This window comes from Rhinatrema bivittatum, chromosome 16 (assembly GCF_901001135.1).
Source record: "Rhinatrema bivittatum chromosome 16, aRhiBiv1.1, whole genome shotgun sequence".
NCBI lineage: Eukaryota > Metazoa > Chordata > Amphibia > Gymnophiona > Rhinatrematidae > Rhinatrema > Rhinatrema bivittatum.
The window spans coordinates 21,279,440-21,302,308 of NC_042630.1; the positions used below are offsets into that span (position 1 = coordinate 21,279,440).

Below are 22,869 nucleotides of genomic sequence, written 5' to 3' on the forward strand. Positions count from 1 at the left end.
AAACTCAATTTTTATGCGATATTGACAGGATGTTGTTACTCCATAGTGAGGGTGAAATAATATTGGGTGGGGACTTTAACCTTACTAGGGAACCTGCATTAGACAGTTCATCCAGAACTCTCCGCAATACTGGGGTGGGACGGGAGTGGCAGTCCTTACTGGACAGATGGAGCTTGGTGGACGTCTGGCGGCAACGCTACCCCCACTCACGCTCTTACACCTTCTACTCGGCGCCCCACGGTACACACTCCCGCATTGACTACTTATTTGTCTCCTCCCCCCTTCAAATTAATGTTTCTCGAGTTGGTATAGAGCCTATAACTTGGTCTGACCATGCTCCTATTTGGCTGGAGGTACGCCTTGGGGACTTGGATAAGGGATTTCGACCGTGGCGACTGAATGATGCTTTGCTGAAAGATAAGGCCTTCTTGGACAGTATCTCGCAGCAATTGCAGGAATACTTTCGCCATAACCAGGTCGCTGGCACCCTACCTTCTAATGTCTGGGAGTGCTCTAAGGCCGTGGTTCGGGGTTTATTTATAGCTAGATCTGCCTACTGTAATAAGGAACGGGATAGAACTCGAATGACATTGTTGGCAGAAATTACTGATTTGTCCAAGCAGCATGTGGCCACCAGCTCCCCTCTTATCTATCGCAAACTACTGAAGGCCAGAGATTCGCTGCGATCTCTGGATGACTCAGCAATTAGTCATCATCTTACTTTACTAAGGCAGAAATATTTTGAAGGGGGGAACAAGGCGGGACGCTATTTAGCTCAGAAACTGAGGACTGCGCGCGCTCAGACCCTTGTGCCTAAAATACACGATGCTACAGGTTCTCTAGTTACTGACTCGAAAGAGATTCGGCAAGTGTTCTCAGATTTCTATGCGAATTTGTATAGAGGGGACCCTGATATCACAGCTTCTGACATAACTACTTATCTAGCCTCGGTGGACCTCCCCACTCTGACGCCGGACCAGCAGGCTTATTTAGACAGCCCCATAGAGATTTCTGAAGTGTTGGCAGCTATTAAGACTCTAAAGCCAGGGAAGGCACCAGGCCTGGATGGTCTCACAGGAGCCTATTATCGTAGCTTTTCTATGACATTAGTAAGCCCACTCACGGACATGTTTAACTCTCTGAGGGGAAGTGACCAGATAGCGCTGCATGCAAACACGGCTGGTATCTCGGTGATAGCTAAACCAGGCCGAGATCTCACCCAGTGCGGGTCTTATAGACCCATTTCCTTAATCAATATTGATTTAAAAATACTAGCCCGCGTACTGGCCGCTCGATTAAATGGGTTCCTTCCCTTGCTGGTGCACGCAGATCAGGTGGGTTTTGTGCCGGGAAGACTAGCCGCGGACAATGTTAGGCGTATTATAGATATTGTGGATTATGTTCAGCATACCCATGTCCCAGCGGTATTACTATCGCTTGACGCTGAAAAAGCGTTTGACTTAGTTCATTGGCCTTTTTTATTTCAAGTCCTGTCTCACATGTCCTTTGGCCCCCAATTCATAAACTGGATTATTAAGTTATATCACCAGCCACAAGCCCGGGTAAAGACTAATGGTAGCTATGGGTCACCAATTGCTATTGAGAGGGGTACGAGGCAGGGATGCCCGCTGTCGCCCCTGCTTTTCGCCCTCTTTTTAGAGCCCTTCACAACCCGAATACGGAAAACGGGAGATATACTCGGTATACAGCGGGGCGGGCACCATTTTAAAATTTCTTTGTTCGCCGATGATATTATGTTTACTTTTTCCGACCCCTATTCCTCTTTACAGGGAGTAATGCGTGAACTTAAGTGTTTTACTGCTGTCTCCGGTTTAAAGGTCAACTATGATAAATCGGAGATACTAAATCTCACCCTCACTCCGGTTGAGGTTGGATCTCTTACTCCGGTCTTCCCTTTTAAATGGGCGGCTGTGGCTCTGAAATATTTAGGGATCCGTATAGGAGCTCAATCGCAACAACTATTTCAGCTAAATTACGTCCCTCTCATTAAAAATATTAAGGGAAATTTGGACAATTGGTCGCGTCACACGCACACCTGGCTCGGCCGCATTGCTATAGTTAAGATGAACGTTTTGCCCCGCTTGCTTTATTTTTTCACCACTATACCCATCTACCTATCCACTGGCATTTTAAAGCAGTGGCAACAGTTGATTTTTGGGTTCATTTGGCGTAAGAGGCCTCCCAGGGTTGCTCGGTCCACTTTATATTTACCTAAGAGCCGGGGAGGACTTGGAGTGCCTAACTTGAGTTGGTACTTTTGTGCAGCACAGTTACGTGCACTGGTGGTCATGCATCAGACTCAGGCTGTTCCACGATGGGTCTCTTTAGAACAAGCCCTCATTGGCTCTATGCCACTATCCGCATTGCCATGGCAGCCTCGCTCTACCTGGGGGCTCTTTCCTTATTTTCCTGCGACTTTACAGGTCACCCTGAAAATCTGGCAGCTCTGGAAACAATGCTTAGTGGGGGTTGGCACGTACACTATACTCACTCACCTGTTCACCAATGCTATCCTTCCACCGGCTGTTTCCTCTACGGCCTCTCAGCTCTGGTATAAAGCAGGCATTTATCGACTGGAGCATGTCCAGTCCCAGGGGGTGATGATGTCTACGACTGACTTACAGTCTCACTACCAGCTGGTAAATGTGGACTTTCTCCTTTACGCAAAGATTTATCATTTTTTACATAGTTCCACCAGGAAGGGCACTTCTCGGCTAACCGGCTCTTTATTTGAACATCTTTGTATAAATGCTCATTCCATGAAAGGTGCTATTACTAAGATTTACTCCTTATTGAATGGAAGAACCCAGGGTCTATTCCGACAGCAGGAGGCATGGGCTGTGGACTTTGCCCGTCCTCTTGAGGAGGAGGAGTGGGACAGTGTATTTCTCAATGCTTACAAATGTTCCATCTCTTCGGGGCTCCAGGAGAACTGTTACAAAATGTTGTATAGATGGCATTATTCTCCGGTGCGCTTGCACTGTTTTGCTCCTTCTTTTTCTGACCATTGCTGGAGGGGATGTGGGCAGACTGGATCATACTTTCATGTCTGGTGGCGGTGTCCTCAGCTCACTCAATATTGGCCAGTGATTACAAACTGGCTCTCTAGTATGTTGCAGGTTCAGTTACAAGTGCACCCCTGGAATGCTTTATTGAACCTCCCCCTAACGGAATTACACAAAGACCAACAAAGATTTGCCCAACAGGTTTTTATTGCAGCTAGGACAGAGATTGCCAAGCATTGGAACAGACGGTATCTCCCCAGTTTAGCTCAAGTCCAATCTAGAGTACATAATTATTATCAATTGGGTAGACTCACGGCTGTACATCATAACCGGCTGGGTGTTTTCTACAACATATGGGGCCCTTACATTCAGTGGCTTGAGACCTTCCACTGACGTCATTGGGTGTTGTGCATTCTTTTGTCCTTTCTGACTCCTTGAGTGGGACCACTGGAGCACTGGGGCTGTTAGCTGTTGTCTGCTCTCTCCCTCATCGTTGTGATAACTGATTTTCGCCCCAACATAATAGGATGCTTTAGCTAATTCTCTCTTTTTCCTATTTGTACTGTTCTTCTTAAGTTACTTTGTGCTACTCGTTGCCAGGGGGGGTGGGGGGATTGGAGGTCTCTTATTATGTACTAGGAGGGTTATCCAATTGTTCTGTTATGAGCCTTCGTTCGCACTTTGTTATTCATGTATTGTCTCAGTTTATACGCCATTGTATTGTGGATGACTTTTCCTTAATAAAAATCTTTAAATACAAAAAAAAAAAAGAAAAAGCAGACCTTCCTCTCCAGGGACAAGTAAAGGCACACTCGGTAAGAGCAATGTCAACCTCAGTAGCGCACTATCATTCCATACCGATTGCTGAAATTTGTAAGGCTGCAACATGGAGCTCTCTTCACACATTTGCAGCCCATTACTGCTTGGACAAGGAAGGATGACAAGATTCAGCCTTTGGACAATCTGTCTTAAAGAACTTATTTCCAGTATAATCCCAACTCCTTCCGCATCCAATCTACTGTGTTTTCAGGCTGCCTCATCTTTCCCAACTGTACGCCAGTTGTTGTGCCTGTTGCACAAGTTGTACACTGTTGGTCCAAAACAAATGAGTCAGCCTGTAACTTGCTAATCACCCATATGTGAGGACTATCATCCTGCTTGTCCTGGGATGAAGCAGAGTTGCTTACCTGTAACAGGTGATATCCCAGGACAGCAGGATTGTGTCAACACGAAACCCACCCACCACCCCGCGGTGTTGGGTCCAAAACGTTTTATTATTTTATTTTTCACTTATTTTTATTTATTTATTTTATTTAGTGATTTTACACTTGTTACTACAAATGAGACTGAAGGGAGACCCCTGTGGCTCGAGGGATAATGGCATGCTCAGTGTGCCAGTGAATAGTTTCTAGAAACTTTGACAGTTTTCCGTGATAGGGCTCCATCCAGTGACGTCACCCATATGTGAGGACTACATCCTGCTGTCCTGGGATAACACCTGTTACAGGTAAGCAACTCTGCTTTATTGTACTGTGAAGCAGTCATGTACTGTCGCTGTAACCTCATCCATTCCACTTTCCTGCCCTGTGTTCCAGTATCTCACTGTAACTTTTGCTTTTGTGTTTTCTAGGCAGTGAAGCCAGTTTATGGGATTTACCAATTAATTCTTCAACTCAGGGTCCAATTTTAGAGCAACTTCAACTGCAACATAAAGTAAGAATAGACAAACTCTGTTAACCAAAACAGCTGGTGTGGGGTCTCTGCTTACAAAACTTGGTAATAGGACATGGAAGGAGTTTGGGTGTTGGTTTGATTATTACAAGCAAAGGCTGGCATTCAGCTTTTTGACTGGTAAAATGTAGGTGCCTATGCCACTGTGAACATTTGACATTTATCAAACAGCATGTTGAATCATGTTGGTATACCTTAGCATTTACAGTGCATATGATTACCTGATGCAGCCTGTGAAGGTGAAACGCTGACAGCATCATATTGATTTAGATTTTGAAACATTTCCATGAGGACAGCCAGGTTAAGTTATCCTTCCATTTTTTCAGCTAAGTGTTATCTCTTTCAATTGAGAATTATTTTTCCTATTACAAGGTCGTTTTTTGGACTTACGGTTATGCACAATTTGTCACTTTAAAAGCTTTCTTAAGCTTTACAAATGAGAACTGTCATTGTGGCCAGCAGGCCATTAACATCACATCTGAAATCCTTTTCCTCCTTTAAAATAGATTAGAAATAATTTATTGTGGTTCATTAGTTTTTACATATTCTCCTAAGGTATTTTGTGCAGGACATTGATTATTACAAAACCAATACTTAAACTTGAAGATGACAAAGTCTGAAATGGCCTACTAGAGATTATGAAGGCCAGCACTTTTAACTGATTTTGGGCATGTTTAGGACAGATATGGAGGGCAATGGTAGGAAAATGGTTGAGAAGTCAGAAGACTTGGTGGAAAGATCTGGTGTTGAGTTGCATTTAGGAATTTATATGCTTATCTATCCATAATGGAAGAATCATGGCTGGGTAGATTGGAACAGTCTATTTGGTCTTTCTCCATGGTCAAGCAAGAGAGTAATCAGTCACACAAGTGATGATGTCATCTAACATCACCGAGACAGAAAAGCTCCTTCAGAGCTCAGAGAACCAGAGAGAGCATGTACGATATTCCTACGTAGCTGACACATGCTAGTCTCCTTAGTCTTTTTTTCTTCCATTTATACTAGTTTGTGTGTTTGCTTTTTCTCCTTCGGCTGTTCACTGAACTTCTTGCATGTGTTTTCATGTTTTCTTTTTCCTTTGTCAAAGTATTCCTTTTTCTTGTTGCAAGAATCCAGATAGAAGAAAAAATTTTTGGTTACTTCAGATTTCCAGAATTTAGCTTGATCTAGCTTTTCAATGGCAAACAGCAAACCGAGCTTCAAAAGTTGACCACCTGTTCTTACAAGATGTATTGATCAGACCAGCATGACTGATGTACTCACTGCTTAGATCAATTGAATTATGTGCCTAATTGTGATGCCTGTGCCTGATCATCACTCACAGCCAGAAGATATAGAAGCTATACACTAAAAATGTGTTTATTATGCCATGACAATCAATTTTTTTAGCAGCCTGTAGGCCTATACTATACTTAGATAGTATAGGCCACTGCATAATGAAAGATCACTGTTCAAGCCGGACTGCTAGCTCAAAAATCCATGAGGTATAAATACCTAAGTTGCAATGGGCTTAAAGGCCAAAGGTTTCCTTGAAAATAAGTTTTTAACTGCTTTTTAAAAGTGTGGATTGACAACTGGTTAAAAGATAGAAAACAGAGAGTAGGACTAAATGGTAAATTTTCCTAGTAGAGAAAGGTGAATAGTGGAGTAACCCAGGGCTCTGTTCTGGGACTACTGCTTTTTAATATTTTTATAAATGACCTGGAAATGGGAACAACAAGTGAGGTAATCAGATTTGCCAATGAGACAAAATTATTCAAAGTTGTTAAATCACAAGAGGATTGTGAGAAATTACAAGAGGATATTGCAAAACTGGGAAGACTGGGCATGCAAATGAAATTTAATTTGGACAAGTGCAAAGTGATGCACTTAGGGAAGAGTAACCCAAATTATGGCTACACAGGTGTCACCACTCAGAAAAAGGAATTCCCTGTACGTACCAGGATCAGACCAGGACACCTGGGTTGTGACTCCGCACCAGTAGATGGAGACAGAGCAAGACCTGTCGGGCATAGCCATATATGGTAACGTGCCTCACCCAGCCCCTCAGTCTTACTCTGTCTCCAGTAGATGGTGCAGGTGCAGTCACAGCCTCTGCCTGCCCTGGGTTAGATAGTCAGGGTTTGTTTTCTTTGTTGTTGGTTTTGACAGGGGGGGGGGGGGGGGAATAAATAAATAACTAAATAGAAATCTAATAGTTAATAGGAAGAAGAAAAGGTCCCAGTCTGTCCTGCCTCCCAGGGGGGTTAGAAGGTTCTGAGGGGACCAGCCCCCCCTGGTTGAGGCCGCTGCTAGGGTCGAGGACCCGACTGGTTAAGTAGCAGCGTTGGGGGTGACACCGGGGAGCCTGGTTCACTCACCCCCGCTGGAGCAGGAGCCTTAGGACCGGGGACAGCGGTGAACTTGGTAAAAAAAAAAAAAAAAAAAGGTGAATGTTTTTTTTTCTTTGCGCCGGTTCTCCGTTTCTTCGGGGGGGGGTTCAAAGGGATTTCAATTTACATTTAGTTTTATTTTAAGTTTTAATTTGTTTTTTTTGTGATAATATATTTTCCCTCGCGGTCGGGCCAGATGCCGAGGGGGTCGGTCTGTCGCGCTTGCGGCTCGACTCGCGCGCGTCTTTCCCGCAACGGCATTTGTTCAGTCTGTGTTTCAGGAGGTGAGGGACCGTCCAGGGCCGGTCGGGGGGGTCGGTCCCGGGCGTCGCGATCGCCGCCGTGTGTAGCCGTGGCGGCAGACGGGCCTGCAGAGCTTTTTCCTCTCAGCGCGGGAGTGGCGGCCATCTTGGCTACAGGCCGGGAAGTCGCACGGGAGGCTGCTGCTGATGGCGGCCTGCCTCCCGCACTTTCTCTGCAGCAACGGCCTTCAGGGGGGAGCGCCCCGGGGGGGGGGGGGGTGTTTGAGTCCCCGGTGGAGGACAGCGCGGACGAGGCGTTTTCGGACTCAGAGTCCTCATTTTCTTCGGATTTTGCGCTTTTATTGCGCAAAGTCCTGAAATATAAAAGACGCAGACGAAAAGCGGGAAAGTCATGTCCCGCGAAGGGATCTGGCAGAGGCACCGGATCCCGGATGAGGAAACCCAGAGAGGGTTCGAGTGGTACCCCAGCCCCACCTAGGCGGAAGCGCTCGGTGCGGGCCATCCCTCAAGACACGGACACCAACTCCACGTAACAGGACGAGGCAGATCCGTCCAAGGAACCCCCGGAAGGGGCTGAGGGAGCGGCGGGAGAGGGTCCCTCCCAGCCGGGTACGGGAAAAGGAACGCCGGCTGTTGAGGGAGATGACCCGAAGGTGGTCCGACTGTTTCGGAGGGAAGAATTGTCCCCGCTTATCCCGGCTATCCTCCAGGAGCTGGGGGTGGAGGCTCCACCGGTGGTATCTCGACCGGGAGCGAAAATGGATCCGGTCTTATTGGGGCTCACTGGGCCAGCAGTGGCCTTTCCTTTCCACTTCTCAGCTTCGTATATTTTGTTCCGCGAATGGGATACCCCAGAGTTGGGTCTGAAGGTCAGCAAAGCCATGGATAAGCTCTACCCGTTACCAGAGGACGCGCTAGAGCTCTTGCGGCTGCCAAAGGTAGACGCGGCGGTGTCCGCAGTGACGAAGCGGTCGACGATTCCAGTCACAGGAGCCACGGCTCTCAAGGACATTCAGGATAGAAAGCTGGAGCTGCAGCTTAAGATTTTTGAAGTGTCGGTGTTGGGGGGTCCGGCAGTCATCTGCAGTAACTTCGCCCTGCGGGCCAGCTTGCACTGGGCACAGGTCCTCCAGGCCAATGCAGACCTCTCGAAGGAGGAGGTCACACAGGCAGATCGTTTGAAGGCGGCAATAGCGTACAGTGCCGATGCCCTCTACGACCTCCTCTGTACGTCGTCCAGATCCATGGCTTCAGCAGTTTCGGCCCGTCGTCTCCTCTGGCTCCGCAATTGGGCGGTGGATGGGTTGTCCAAGGCTCACCTCGGGGCGCTGCCGTTCAAGGGGAAACTATTGTTTGACAAACAGTTAGATGCTTTGATGTTGTCCCTCGGGGAAAATAGGGCGTTTAAGCTGCTGAAGACAGGTCTCGCATTCGGTTCTCTTTCCCCAGTAGGTCCCGTTTCCGAGGAAACAGGAAGTCGCGGCCTCAGAGGTCCTCCGGTCCCTCCTACCGTTCGGGTTCCTCCCGGTCATCCTCGTGGCCGCAGTCCTTTCGTGGGAAACGGTATGATCGTTAGGGGGGACCTCCGGTGGGACCGGGGTCCAAGGCCTCCCAATGAGATAATGTCGGTCCATCCCTAGTGTCAGCTCCAGTCATTCGTTCCAAACGTAGGAGCCAGGATGGAGTTGTTTTCCGAGGAATGGGCCAAAATAACGTCGGATCAGTGGGTCCTCAGCGTGATAAAGCACGGTTACGCGTTAGATTTTGCACGGACCCCGACAGACAAGTTCCTGGTGTCGCCCTGCAAGTGTCCTAAAAAGTGCGCAGCAGTAAAGGGTACCCTTCGACACCTGGAAGACTTGGGAGCGATCTCCCCCGTGCCGCCTGGTCAGCGAGGTGTGGGCCGTTACTCCATTTACTTCATCGTGCCAAAGAAGGACGGCACGTCAAGGCCAATTCTAGATCTGAAGGGGGTAAACAGATGCCTTCGCATTCCACACTTCAAAATGGAGACGATTCGATCCGTGATTGCCTCGGTCCGTCCAGGCGAATTCCTGGCCTCCTTGGATCTCACGGAAGCTTACCTCCATATCGGCATTCATCCGTTTTATCAACGGTTCCTCAGGTTTTGCATTCTGGGCAGGCACTATCAGTTCAGGGCTCTTCCGTTCGGTCTCGCCATGGCCCCCCGCACGTTCACCAGGTTGATGGTAGTGGTGGTCGCTCAGCTCCGACGGGAAGGGTTCCTGGTACACCCCTACTTGGACGATTGGTTGATTTGGGCCAAGTCCGAGATTCAGTGTCGTCAGGCGGTCGACAGACTCCTTCATCTTTTGCAGTCCCTGGGATGGGTGGTCAATCTCAACAAGAGTCACCTGGTACCCACCCAGTCTTTGGAGTATCTGGGAGCCCTGTTCGACACAAGACAGGGCAAGGTTTTTCTTTCCAGGGAGCGGGTGTGCAAGCTTCAGAGTCAGGTGCGCCGGTTATTGTCTCTTCGGCTTCCGCAGGTTTGCGATTATCTGACGGTTTTGGGTTCTATGGCGTCAACGCTAGCTTTGGTTCCCTGGGCTTTTGCTCATCTACATCCGTTACAATACGCGTTGCTTTCCCACTGGAAGCCAGTGTTGGAAGACTTCCACCTACCACTGCCGCTCACAGCCCAGGCGAGGGCCAGTCTTCCCTGGTGGCTAGAAGCGGACCACCTGACTTGCGGAGTGTCTCTGCTGGTGCCCGATTGGACGGTGGTAACTACGGATGCCAGTCTCTCCGGTTGGGGAGCAGTCTGCCTAGGCAGGTCAGTGCAGGGCCGGTGGTCCTTGGCTCAATCTCAGTGGTCCATCAATCGCCTGGAGACCAGGGCAGTTCGCCTGGCGCTACAATCCTCTCTGCCGCTGGTACAGGGAAAGGCGGTCCGGGTGCTGTCTGACAATGCTACCACCGTGGCGTACATAAATCGTCAGGGGGGGACAAGAAGTCCACTGGTGGCAGTGGAGGCGCAGCTCTTGATGTGCTGGGCAGAGCAACACCTCAGCAACATTGCGGCGTCTCACGTCGCCGGAGTCGACAACGTTCAGGCGGACTTCCTCAGTCGTCATCACCTGGATCCCGGAGAATGGGAACTGGCGGAGGACGCTTTTCGCCTCATTTGCGAAAGGTGGGGGACGCCACACATGGACCTGATGGCCACATGGCAAAACACAAAGGCTCCTCTATTTTACAGCCGCCGTCAAGAGAGAGGGGCCGAGGGCGTCGACGCGTTGGTCCTGCCCTGGCCGGCGGACGTGTTGCTGTATGTGTTTTCCCCTTGGCCGATGATAGGCAAGATACTTCGGTGCATAGAGTTGCACCCATCCAACGTGATCATGGTGGCACCGGAGTGGCCGCGGCGCCCGTGGTTCGCGGATCTCATTCAGTTGTCGGTGGCTTTTCCCCTTCGGCTTCACGGCTTCGCGGGGCTCTTACGTCAAGGCCCCGTTTGTTTGGAGGATGCAGATCCCTTTTGTCTCGCGGCATGGCTTTTGAGAGGCAGCGTTTGAAGAAGGGTTATTCGGATGCGGTGGTAACCACGTTGTTGCGGTCCAGGAAGCAGTCTACGTCCTTGGCTTATGTTCGAGTCTGGGTAGTTTTTGAGGAATGGTGCGCGGAGCGCAATGTGGATCCTATCTCGGCTTCCGTCTCCGATGTTCTATCTTTTCTTCAGGCGGGTCTTGCCAAAGGTCTCTCGTGTAGTACCCTTCGGGTTCAAGTGGCGGCGCTGGGTTGTCTGCGGGGCAAGGTGCATGGGGTATCCCTGGCACTACACCCGGACATCGCGCGCTTCCTTAAGAACATAAGAAAATACCATACTGGGTCAGACCAAGGGTCCATCAAGCCCAGCATCCTGTTTCCAACAGTGGCCAATCCAGGCCATAAGAACCTGGCAAGTACCCAAAAACTAAGTCTATTCCATGTAACCATAGCTAATGGCAGTGGCTATTCTCTAAGTGAACTTAATAGCAGGTAATGGACTTCTCCTCCAAGAACTTATCCAATCCTTTTTTAAACACAGCTATACTAACTGCACGAACCACATTCTCTGGCAACAAATTCCAGAGTTTAATTGTGCGTTGAGTAAAAAAGAACTTTCTCCGATTAGTTTTAAATGTGCCCCATGCTAACTTCATGGAGTGTCCCCTAGTCCTTCTACTATCCGAAAGAGTAAATAACAGATTCACATCTACCCGTTCTAGACCTCTCATGATTTTAAACACCTCTATCATATCCCCCCTCAGTCGTCTCTTCTCCAAGCTGAAAAGTCCTAACCTCTTTAGTCTTTCCTCATAGGGGAGTTGTTCCATTCCCCTTATCATTTTGGTAGCCCTTCTCTGTACCTTCTCCATCGCAATTATATCTTTTTTGAGATGCGGCGACCAGAATTGTACACAGTATTCAAGGTGCGGTCTCACCATGGAGCGATACAGAGGCATTATGACATTTTCCGTTTTATTCATCCTTCCTTTTCTAATAATTCCCAACATTCTGTTTGCTTTTTTGACTGCCGCAGCACACTGAACCGATTTCAATGTGTTATCCACTATGACACCTAGATCTCTTTCTTGGGTTGTAGCACCTAATATGGAACCCAACATCGTGTAATTATAGCATGGGTTATTTTTCCCTATATGCATCACCTTGCACTTATCCACATTAAATTTCATCTGCCATTTGGATGCCCAATTTTCCAGTCTCACAAGGTCTTCCTGCAATTTATCACAATCTGCTTGTGATTTAACTACTCTGCACAATTTTGTGTCATCTGCAAATTTGATTATCTCACTCGTCGTATTTCTTTCCAGATCATTTATAAATATATTGAACAGTAAGGGTCCCAATACAGATCCCTGAGGCACTCCACTGTCCACTCCCTTCCACTGAGAATATTGCCCATTTAATCCTACTCTCTGTTTCCTGTCTTAGCCAGTTTGCAATCCACGAAAGGACATCGCCACCTATCCCATGACTTTTTACTTTTCCTAGAAGCCTCTCATGAGGAACTTTGTCAAACGCCTTCTGAAAATCCAAGTATACTATATCTACCGGTTCACCTTTATCCACATGTTTATTAACTCCTTCAAAAAAGTGAAGCAGATTTGTGAGGCAAGACTTGCCCTGGGTAAAGCCATGCTGACTTTGTTCCATTAAACCATGTCTTTCTATATGTTCTGTGATTTTGATGTTTAGAACACTTTCCACTATTTTTCCTGGCACTGAAGTCAGGCTAACCGGTCTGTAGTTTCCCGGATCGCCCCTGGAGCCCTTTTTAAATATTGGGGTTACATTTGCTATCCTCCAGTCTTCAGGTACAATGGATGATTTTAATGATAAGTTACAAATTTTTACTAATAGGTCTGAAATTTCATTTTTTAGTTCCTTCAGAACTCTGGGGTGGATACCATCCGGTCCAGGTGATTTACTACTCTTCAGTTTGTCAATCAGGCCTACCACATCTTCTAGGTTCACCGTGATTTGATTCAGTCCATCTGAATCATTACCCATGAAAATCTTCTCCATTACGGGTACCTCCCCAACATCCTCTTCAGTAAACACCGAAGCAAAGAAATCATTTAATCTTTCCGCGATGGCCTTATCTTCTCTAAGTGCCCCTTTAACCCCTCGATCATCTAACTGTCCAACTGACTCCCTCACAGGCTTTCTGCTTCGGATATATTTTAAAAAGCTTTTACTGTGAGTTTTTGCCTCTACAGCCAACTTCTTTTCAAATTCTCTCTTAGCCTGTCTTATCAATGTCTTACATTTAACTTGCCAATGTTTATGCTTTATCCTATTTTCTTCTGTTGGATCCTTCTTCCAATTTTTGAATGAAGATCTTTTGGCTAAAATAGCTTCTTTCACCTCCCCTTTTAACCATGCCGGTAATCGTTTTGCCTTCTTTCCACCTTTCTTAATGTGTGGAATACATCTGGACTGTGCTTCTAGAATGGTATTTTTTAACAATGACCACGCCTCTTGGACATTTTTTACTTTTGTAGCTGCTCCTTTCAGTTTTTTTCTAACAATTTTTCTCATTTTATCAAAGTTTCCCTTTTGAAAGTTTAGCACGAGAGCCTTGGATTTGCACACTGTTCCTTTTCCAGTCATTAAATCAAATTTGATCATATTATGATCACTATTGCCAAGTGGCCCCACCACCGTTACCTCTCTCACCAAGTCCTGTGCTCCACTGAGAATTAGATCTAAAATTGCTCCCTCTCTCGTCGGTTCCTGAACCAATTGCTCCATAAAGCTATCATTTATTCCATCCAGGAACGTTATCTCTCTAGCGTGACCCGATGATACATTTACCCAGTCTATATTGGGGTAATTGAAGTCTCCCATTATTACTGCACTACCAATTTGGTTAGCTTCCCTAATTTCTCTTAGCATTTCACTGTCCATCTCACCATCTTGACCAGGTGGACGGTAGTATACCCCTATCACTGTAGTCTTCCCTGATACACAAGGGATATCTACCCATAAAGATTCAATTTTGTATTTAGTCTCATGCAGGATGTTTATCCTGTTGGACTCTATGCCATCCCGGACATAAAGCGCCACACCTTCTCCCGACTGCTCCTCTCTGTCATTGCGATATAATTTGTACCCCGGTATAGCACTGTCCCATTGGTTATCCTCTTTCCACCATGTCTCTGAGATGCCAATTAAGTCTATGTCATCATTTACTGCTATACATTCTAGGGGGGCTAAACATCTCCGTCCTCCTTTGCGTCATCCTTGTCCATCCTGGAATCTCAATTGGGTACTCTCCTCCCTGTGCTCGTCTCCGTTTGAACCAATTAAGTGGTCAACTCTCAAGGACCTTACGTTGAAGACTGTTTTCCTTGTCGCCATTGCCTTGGCGAGGCGGGTCTAGGATGCTGTCCGTGAATTAAGCATTGCACCCTGAAACACCTTGCGGCCTAGACAATCTAGAAATCTGTTGTCCTTCCCAGGAGAATTGGAAAAGTGAACTCTTGTCCTCTTAGCCTTTTTCTGTGCAGATTCTACAACTACTGAAGTATGTGGTAATTGTGATTTTTGATAGCCAGGTGTGGCTTGAACTAAGTATGCTGAGTCCATCCTTTTGTTGACTGAGGGAACAGAACAGGCATGTTCCCACAGTCGGTGTTGAAGCTGTAGGAGGACATCATGTATAGGTATTGCTTGATTTGTTTAGGAGGGTCGACAAATTGTAGCACCTCAAGTGTTTGATGGCGAAGATCCTGTTCTGACTTTAATTTAAAAAGGATAGAGTCAGCCATATCTTGCACAAAAGCAGAGAAGGTAAGATCCTCTGGCGGGGATTGTTTCCTAGGGTGTGGTTCTCTACATGACCGCAGGCGCGGTCATGTAGAGAACCGTTCTTGCGGATCTCGGATTCCGGGGTTTTTTTTTTTACGAACGGTCCCCTCCTTCTTGCCAAAAGTGGTGTCAGCGTTTCATTTGAATCAGTCGATTGAGCTTCCTGCTTTTTCGGTTGGGGAGCCGTCTGAGCCGAAGGCAAAGGAATTACGGAAGTTAGATGTGCGGAGGGTCCTCCTCCGCTATCTAGAGGTTACTAGGGTCACGGATCACCTCTTTGTTCTGTTTTCTGGTCCAAAGAGAGGTGGTGTGGCTTCCCGGACTACGATCGCCCGTTGACTCGAGGCCATTGGCTCAGCGTACGTAGTGCGGGGAAAGCCTGTTCCTGTGGGTCTCAGGGCCCACTCAACACGATCGCATGCTGCTTCGTGGGCGGAATCTTCTCAGGTGTCGCCTCAGGAAATTTGCAGGGTGGCTACTTGGAAGTCGTTGCATACTTTTACAAGACATTACCGGCTGGATGTTCAGGCCGCTGATTCCGGGGATTTTGGAGAGAGGGTACTCCGAGCGGGACTCTCTAGTTCCCACCCTCGGTAAGTTGGCTCTGGTACGTACAGGGAAAGGAAAATTAGTTTCTTACCTGATAATTTTCGTTCCTGTAGTACCATGGATCAGTCCAGGATCCCGCCCGTGTTTGCTGATCTGAAGTAACGGCGAGTCCACTCGTTGTTTATTTACCTAATCAGATTGTTTGTTTCGCTCCCTCGGTTGGGGAGTTCTGTTCCAGTTGGGGGTTTTGAATTGCTCCCCGTTGAAGATAGGTTATCTAGTTAGTTTACTGGTCCATTATTTCTACTTTGACATTACGTAAGACTGAGGGGCTGTGTGAGGCACGTTACCATATATGGCTATGCCCGACAGGTCTTGCTCTGTCTCCATCTACTGGTGCGGAGTCACACCCCAGGTGTCCTGGACTGATCCATGGTACTACAGGAATGAAAATTATCAGGTAAGAAACAAATTTTCCTTTAGGTGTCATCGTTGAAATTAGATTTAAATCTGCTGCTCAGTGTACAGCAGCAGCCAAGAATCAAATAGAATGCTATCAATTATTAGGAAAGGAATGGAGAATAAAACGGAGAATATAATGCCTCTTTGTCACTCCATGGTGTGACCTTGAATATTGTGTGTAGTTTCTGCTCACTGCATCTCAAAAACTGAGCAGAATTAGAAAAGGTACAGAGAAGGGTGACCAAAATGATAAAAGGGTTGGAACAATTCCTCTATGAAGAAAGACTAAAGAGGTTAGGACTCTTCAACTTGGAGAAGAGATGGCTGAGGGGGAGATATGATAGAGGTCTATAAAATGAGTGGAATGGAATGAGTAAATGTTAATCAGTTTACTCTTTTGAAAAGTACAAAGACCAGGGGATACACAATGAAGTTACTAGGTAATACATTTAAAACTAGTTGTTTTACAAAACAATTAAACTCTAGAATTCATTGCCAGAGGATTGTTTAAAGAAGGTTTGGACAAGTTCCTAGAGGAAAAGTCCATTAACCATTATTAAGGTAGCATTGTTGAAATCCACTGCTTATTCTTGGGATAAGTAGCGTGGAATCTATCTACCCCATGGGATCCTGCCAAGTACTTGTGACCTGGATTAGCCACTGTTGGAAACAGGATGCTGGGCTTGATGGAACTTTGGTCTGACTCAGTATGGCAAGTCTTATGTTCTTATGGCTCCTTCTGCAGGTACTCGGGCAGTGAGTTCAACGACAATGTTCTGGCGACAGCAAAAGTTGTTTTGTGATATTCCACTGAATGAATTGCTTGTATAAATGGCATATCTAGAAGACTGTGTCCAACTAACCTTAAGTTCCTAGTTTGTCTATAAATCTTCAGAAGTGTGCTGATTCATCGTGCTATGCAATTGCTTCTCCTCAAGCCTCTAGATTAGCAAAGAGAGAGGACCATCACCTAAATCAAAGGCAGCGTGCTCATGCTAATTGCCATACTTGGAGAACTCTTGGCACAGGTGCCATTTTCCCTCTATTAGAGAGAAACTGTGTTCTTTAGCATGGAAGCATACAACAGGCCTTGGGCGCACCAAGAGCCCATTGATTAAAATTTTTTTTTTAATATGTATATTAGCATATAAAGTGAAATACAACAAATAACCATGAAACATTGTTTTCATAACTTTACAACTAGACACCCACCCAGTTCATCTCCAGACAAAAATATAAAAAGTATATCATAGCACATACAGCAGGAATCAGAGAAAAATACAGAAACAGTATGGGTGATAGTTGAAGCAAAGACGCACCCCCCATCTTTATATTACAACAAAGATTGTTGCACCCCCACAGAGAGAACCTTAATAAATGGTTGCCAAATTTCAATAAAAGCTCTCTTACTTTTAGACATCAAGGGGTTAATAGAGTTATGCTCCAGTGGTAACAATTCTACCATATTCACTTTCCACTTGCTGACAGAGGGCTTACAGTATCCATCCATTTTGTCATTATATACTTTTTTGCTATTAAACAGGATTTAATTAGGAGAGATTTTTGGGCCTTAGTTACCAAAATAGTGTCATCTTTCACACTTAGCACACAGAAAACTACAGACCAGGAGAAATGTATTCCAAGAAGAGCATGCAGAGATTTCAAAATATCCTGCCAAGACCCCTGGATGCATGTACAAGCCTACAAGCAGTGAAGTAGGGTCTCACCCACCGAAGAACACTTCAAACAATTGTCATTTGGGGCAAAAAGAAGAGCTTGTGAACTATTTTAAACTGCATTTCCTTCAGAGACATGCTCTCTGTAGTCTTATTAACTACTATCAGACCTGCCATAAGATCCTCATCTAGGATGGTGACTGAAACATCTTTTGTCCATATATCTGCTAAAGTCTGTAATAATCTATAAGTAGTAATCAAATGAACATATTTATAAGCCATAGACATAGTCTTTTCCTGCGTTCATTAAATGCATATGCTGCTGAAAGGCCCCTGAGGAGCACTTAGGCCAAACTTTTCCCAGAGTGCCTATAATATCGCTCTGTAATTGTAAATATGCCAAACAGTCCTGGGCACTCATATTTAAATGTTCAGTGGAATACTCAGTGGGAGCACTGAGAGGAGAGGATCACCTTGCTGGTGACTGAAAGGAATCGGTAAGTTTTTGCTTGGGAAATTTTCTTTTTTAAAAATATTGGGACGAAGTTAACTATTGGGGAATATTATTTAGTGTATTTGTGTGTGTTTGTGCTTTTGTGCTTTTAATAGTAAGGCAGGGAATAAACTGAAGTTAGACTGTATTTTAAATAGTCAGTAAGGCAGCTAATACGCAGTAGTTAGTGTGTATTTTTAATAGTCTATAAGGTAGCTAATAAGCAGAAGTTAGTGTTTATATATTAAAAAAAAAAAAAAAAAAGAAGTAGCAAGAAGCTAGAAATAAGCTAGGAGCAATGTATACCTAAGTAAAAAGGTTGAAAAGTTCAGCACTCACCTTGGAAAGGTGTTAAAGTAGTGTGATTTGGTTTGATTAGGTACCAACATTTGTTAATCAAGAGAGCAGTGAGTCACTCTGGCTGACTAATTGAAGTTAGACTGTTTGCATTTCCCAGCCCACCAACCCCTAGCTCATCCTTTAATTTATAGGCAGGTGCCACTTTCACAAAAAAAAAAAAAAAAAATCAACAAAAAAAGCTTTGATCATTCCCCTGTAAGCCACTACCAGATATATAGTGAATTCACTAATACATTTAAAGGACGTTAATTAGACATATTCCTAATCACATAGCAACCTAAAACTCAACTAAGAACTGAACAAATTTGAGATGAAGGCAGCAGTCCAGCAGCAAGAGGGGGGCTTCCCAGTCTTTGGCATTCAGTGTCACATGTATGATTTTTTACCCACTGGTGAGAAATTGTACATGTGCATGTGATGCAAAGAGCTCCTGCCTCTCAGAGAACAAGTCCAATCTCTGGAGGCTAGAGTGGCAGACCTGGAGGAGCTGAGGCAGACAGAGAGGTATATAAATGAGACCTTCAGGGACATAGTAGCCAAGACCAGACTGGCAGCCCTGGTGCTGCCTTGGAGGAAAAAGGTCTCATGATCAGAGAACATCAACCTGGTGCAGCAGGAAAAGGATCCTGTAGTAAGGACCTGCTCTCCAGGTGGTGCATTGTCCTTTCGCACCAAGGATGTGTCTCCAAGGCCTACTGCCCAGGAGGGAAGGGTTAGGTCGGCCGTCATAGTTGGTGATTCAACTATTAGGAAGGTAGACAGCTGGGTGGCCGTCATAGTTGGTGATTCAACTATTAGGAAGGTAGACAGCTGGGTGGCTGGTGGACATGAGGATCACCTGGTAACATGCCTAGCTGGTACGAAGGTGGCGGACTTCACGCGTGTTTGATGTTCGTTGCATCAATGATTCTTGCGGCATCGAGGAGGGTCCTGGCTTCAGGAAGGTTCCCGGCATCGGGACTGTTCCCGGTATCTGTGCCGTCATCGGTGCTAACTACAGCCTCAGTTCAAATAACGATGCCTATTGCTACTACTGCGCCGTCATATAGAAGGACTGGAATATCAACGATACCATCGATGCCACACACAACACCGACGATGCCGCTTCCTACTGGAGCCCCAGTATCATCTGAAGCAGCATTGTATTCAGTAATACAAAAGAAATACCAGGATTTTACTGAACTCTTTGCCTTCAAAACCACAGGAAGAGGACTCTTCTCCTCAGGAACCCCTACCAGGGCCCTCTGGATTGCCGCCTCCACCAACAACTGGGAAGACACTACAGGACACTCCAGACTATGACACATGGAGTGATACTGCATCAGATACTTCTGAAACCTTCATGTCTGATCCTTCCCCACCACACCCTAGGAAACAATCCCCGCCAGAGGATCTTACCTTCTCTGCTTTTGTGCAAGATATGGCTGACTCTATCCTTTTTAAATTAAAGTCAGAACAGGATCTTCGCCATCAAACACTTGAGGTGCTACAATTTGTCGACCCTCCTAAACAAATCAAGCAATACCTATACATGATGTCCTCCTACAGCTTCAACACCGACTGTGGGAACATGCCTGTTCTGTTCCCTCAGTCAGCAAAAGGATGGACTCAGCATACTTAGTTCAAGCCACACCTGGCTATCAAAAATCACAATTACCACATACTTCAGTAGTTGTAGAATCTGCACAGAAAAAGGCTAAGAGGACAAGAGTTCACTTTTCCAATTCTCCTGGGAAGGACAACAGATTTCTAGATTGTCTAGGCCGCAAGGTGTTTCAGGGTGCAATGCTTAATTCACGGATAGCATCCTATCAATTATACATCACCCAATACCAGAGAAACCTCTGGAAGCAGCATCTTTTCCGCAAGAATATAGAGAACCTGCACAAAACCTCATAAATAAAGCTTTTGACACTGGTAAACATGAGGTAAGAGCTGCATACGATTCTTTCGAAACAGCATCAAGAGTTGCAGCTTCGGGCATAAGTGCCAGGAGGTGGGCCTGGCTTAAGGCCTCAGACCTTAGGCTAGAGGTCCAAGATAAATTGGTGGACCTCCCCTGTACAGGGGACAATTTATTTGGTACAAAAGTACAAGAAGCACCGGGTGCCTGCGCACAGGGATGCCACACACCATCACCAGCGGGCTCCCTGAAATAACTAACAGTGATGAGAGAGACAGAAAGAAAGAAAAAAAAGTGAAAGAATCCATCTGGAAGTGAGAGGGGAGGGACGGTGTGTGATCCTTGATTGGGAGACCCGCCCCCTCTGATGTCACTGAGGACTGTGACGGACATTAAACGGCGCCAGAACACCGGGTGCCTGCGCACAGGGATGCCACACACCATCACCAGTGGGCTCCCTGAAATAACTAACAGTGATGAGAAAGACAGAAAGAAAGAAAAAAAAGTGAAAGAATCCATCTGGAACTGAGAGGGGAGGGACGGTGTGTGATCCTTGATTGGGAGACCCGCCCCCTCTGATGTCACTGAGGACTGTGACGGACATTAAACGGCGCCAGAACACCGGGTGCCTGCGCACAGGGATGCCACACACCATCACCAGCGGGCTCCCTGAAATAACTAACAGTGATGAGAAAGACAGAAAGAAAGAAAAAAAAGTGAAAGAATCCATCTGGAACTGAGAGGGGAGGGGCGGTGTGTGATCCTTGATTGGGAGACCCGCCCTCCCTCTGATGTCACTGAGGACTGTGACGGACGTTAAACGGCGCCAGAACACCAGGCGTCGCGCGCTGAAGGGGCACTCCCCTTTGTGCATCCCTTTGTGCATCCCGTAGTGTTAGCCATTCCCCATGTTCTTTTATATCCCTTGTTAACAATCCCCATATTTAAATGTTTAATGTATTTGACAAAGGTAACACATAAGTTCCTGCAAATTTTGTTTAAATGTAAACCGATGTGATATGTAAAATTGAACACCGGTATATAAAAGTAAGTAAATAAAATAATAAGCAGCAGTGTCTCAATTAAAGGAATATAATGAGACCTTACGAAAGCTATCCTCCCTCCATCAGGACCCCACTACACATGCCACCCACAGAACTCAAAGGAGGGACGTAAGAAGACCCTATTATCGTCAGAAAAGATTTTATCCTCCTGCAACTAGGCCTCGACAATCCAGAACCCAACAAAGAACACGCCTCGTCAGCAGAGAGCACCTAGGCCCCAATCTGCTACACAAACAGGTCCTGCGTCGGGCTTTTGAAACTATATCCAGGGAACTCAGCCTTTCCATAAATCCTCGACCAGAACTCCCAGTAGGAGGCAGATTATCCAGATTTTCAACAATTGGATAACAACGGATCAATGGGTTCTGTCCATAATATCTCGAGGATACCAACTCAATTTCCTCTCAATTCCCACAGAATTTCCTCCAACTCAGGTTTCTCTCAGCAAACATCACATGCTTCAACTACAAATAGAATTATCTACCCTTCTGAAATCCAGGGCTGTAGAACCGGTGCCCTGGTCTCAGCAGGGCAGAGGATTCTACTCCCATTATTTCCTCATTCCAAAGAAAACAGGAGGCCTACGTCCCATCCTAGACCTCAGAAATCTCAACAAATTTCTCAAAAAAGAATTCTTCGGGTTATGATACGAGTTCAGAGTTTTTGTTAATTTGTTTTCTACTGTATTGTTGCTTGATTGACAATAAAATTCTATATATACAAAAAATTTCTCAAAAAAGAAAAGTTCAGGATGGTTTCTCTGGGCACCATGCTTCCACTTCTTCAGAACGGGGATTGGCTTTGTTTTCTGAATCTTCAAGACGCTTACGCTCACATTCCAATATTCCCTCCTCATTGCAAATATCTGTGCTTCATGGTAGGCCATCAACATTTCCAATACAGGGTACTGCCATTCGGACTTGCCTCTGCTCCCAGAGTATTCACAAAATGTCTGGCAGTAATAGCAGCATACTTACACAAGGAAAGTGTCCATGTCTTACCATATCTAGACGACTGGCTCATCAGAAGTCAATCTCAAAAAGGAGCAATAGCTTCCCTCAACCGAACAATTGCTCTACTTCACTCCATGGGTTTTCTCATCAATTATCAAAAGTCCCATCTCACACCGTCACACCTGCTTCAATTCATAGGAGCAGAATTGAACACCATCCTCTCAAGGGCTTTTCTACCTGAAGATCGAGCAGAAACACTTTCTTTACTGGCAAACTCAATTCACTCACAGAAACAATCAACAGCTCATCAGTTTCTAACCCTGCTAGGACACATGGCCTCCACAGTTCATGTCACTCTTATGGCAAGGCTCGCCATGAGAGTTACCCAATGGACTTTAAGATCACAATGGATCCAAGCCATTCAACCACTGCATTCTACTATTGAAGTAACCCACCAGCTGCGTTCCTCTCTGCTTTGGTGGGCAAACAAGGACAATTTGCGCAAGGTCCTACTCTTCCAACAACTAGTCCCACAGATAACTTTAACTTCAGATGCATCCATCTTCGGTTGGGGCGCTCACATAGACAATCTCCAAACTCAAGGAACTTGGACAAAGCTCGAAGCAACATTTCAAATCAATTTCCTAGAGCTTCGAGCTATACGTTCTACACTACA

At 45.9% G+C, this 22,869-nt stretch overlaps 1 protein-coding gene across 6 annotated transcripts in view; it reads left to right on the forward strand.

The window, feature by feature from the left end:
• The window catches only part of GIGYF1 (GRB10 interacting GYF protein 1), a 459,255-nt gene that overhangs the window by 319,388 nt on the left and 116,998 nt on the right, over positions 1-22,869 (forward strand). For all 6 annotated transcript variants that reach the window (XM_029581610.1, XM_029581609.1, XM_029581612.1 and 3 more), the window contains one exon: positions 4,657-4,739. In XM_029581610.1, coding sequence (XP_029437470.1) covers positions 4,657-4,739 — 83 coding nt within the window. The remainder of the gene's footprint in view (positions 1-4,656; positions 4,740-22,869) is intronic.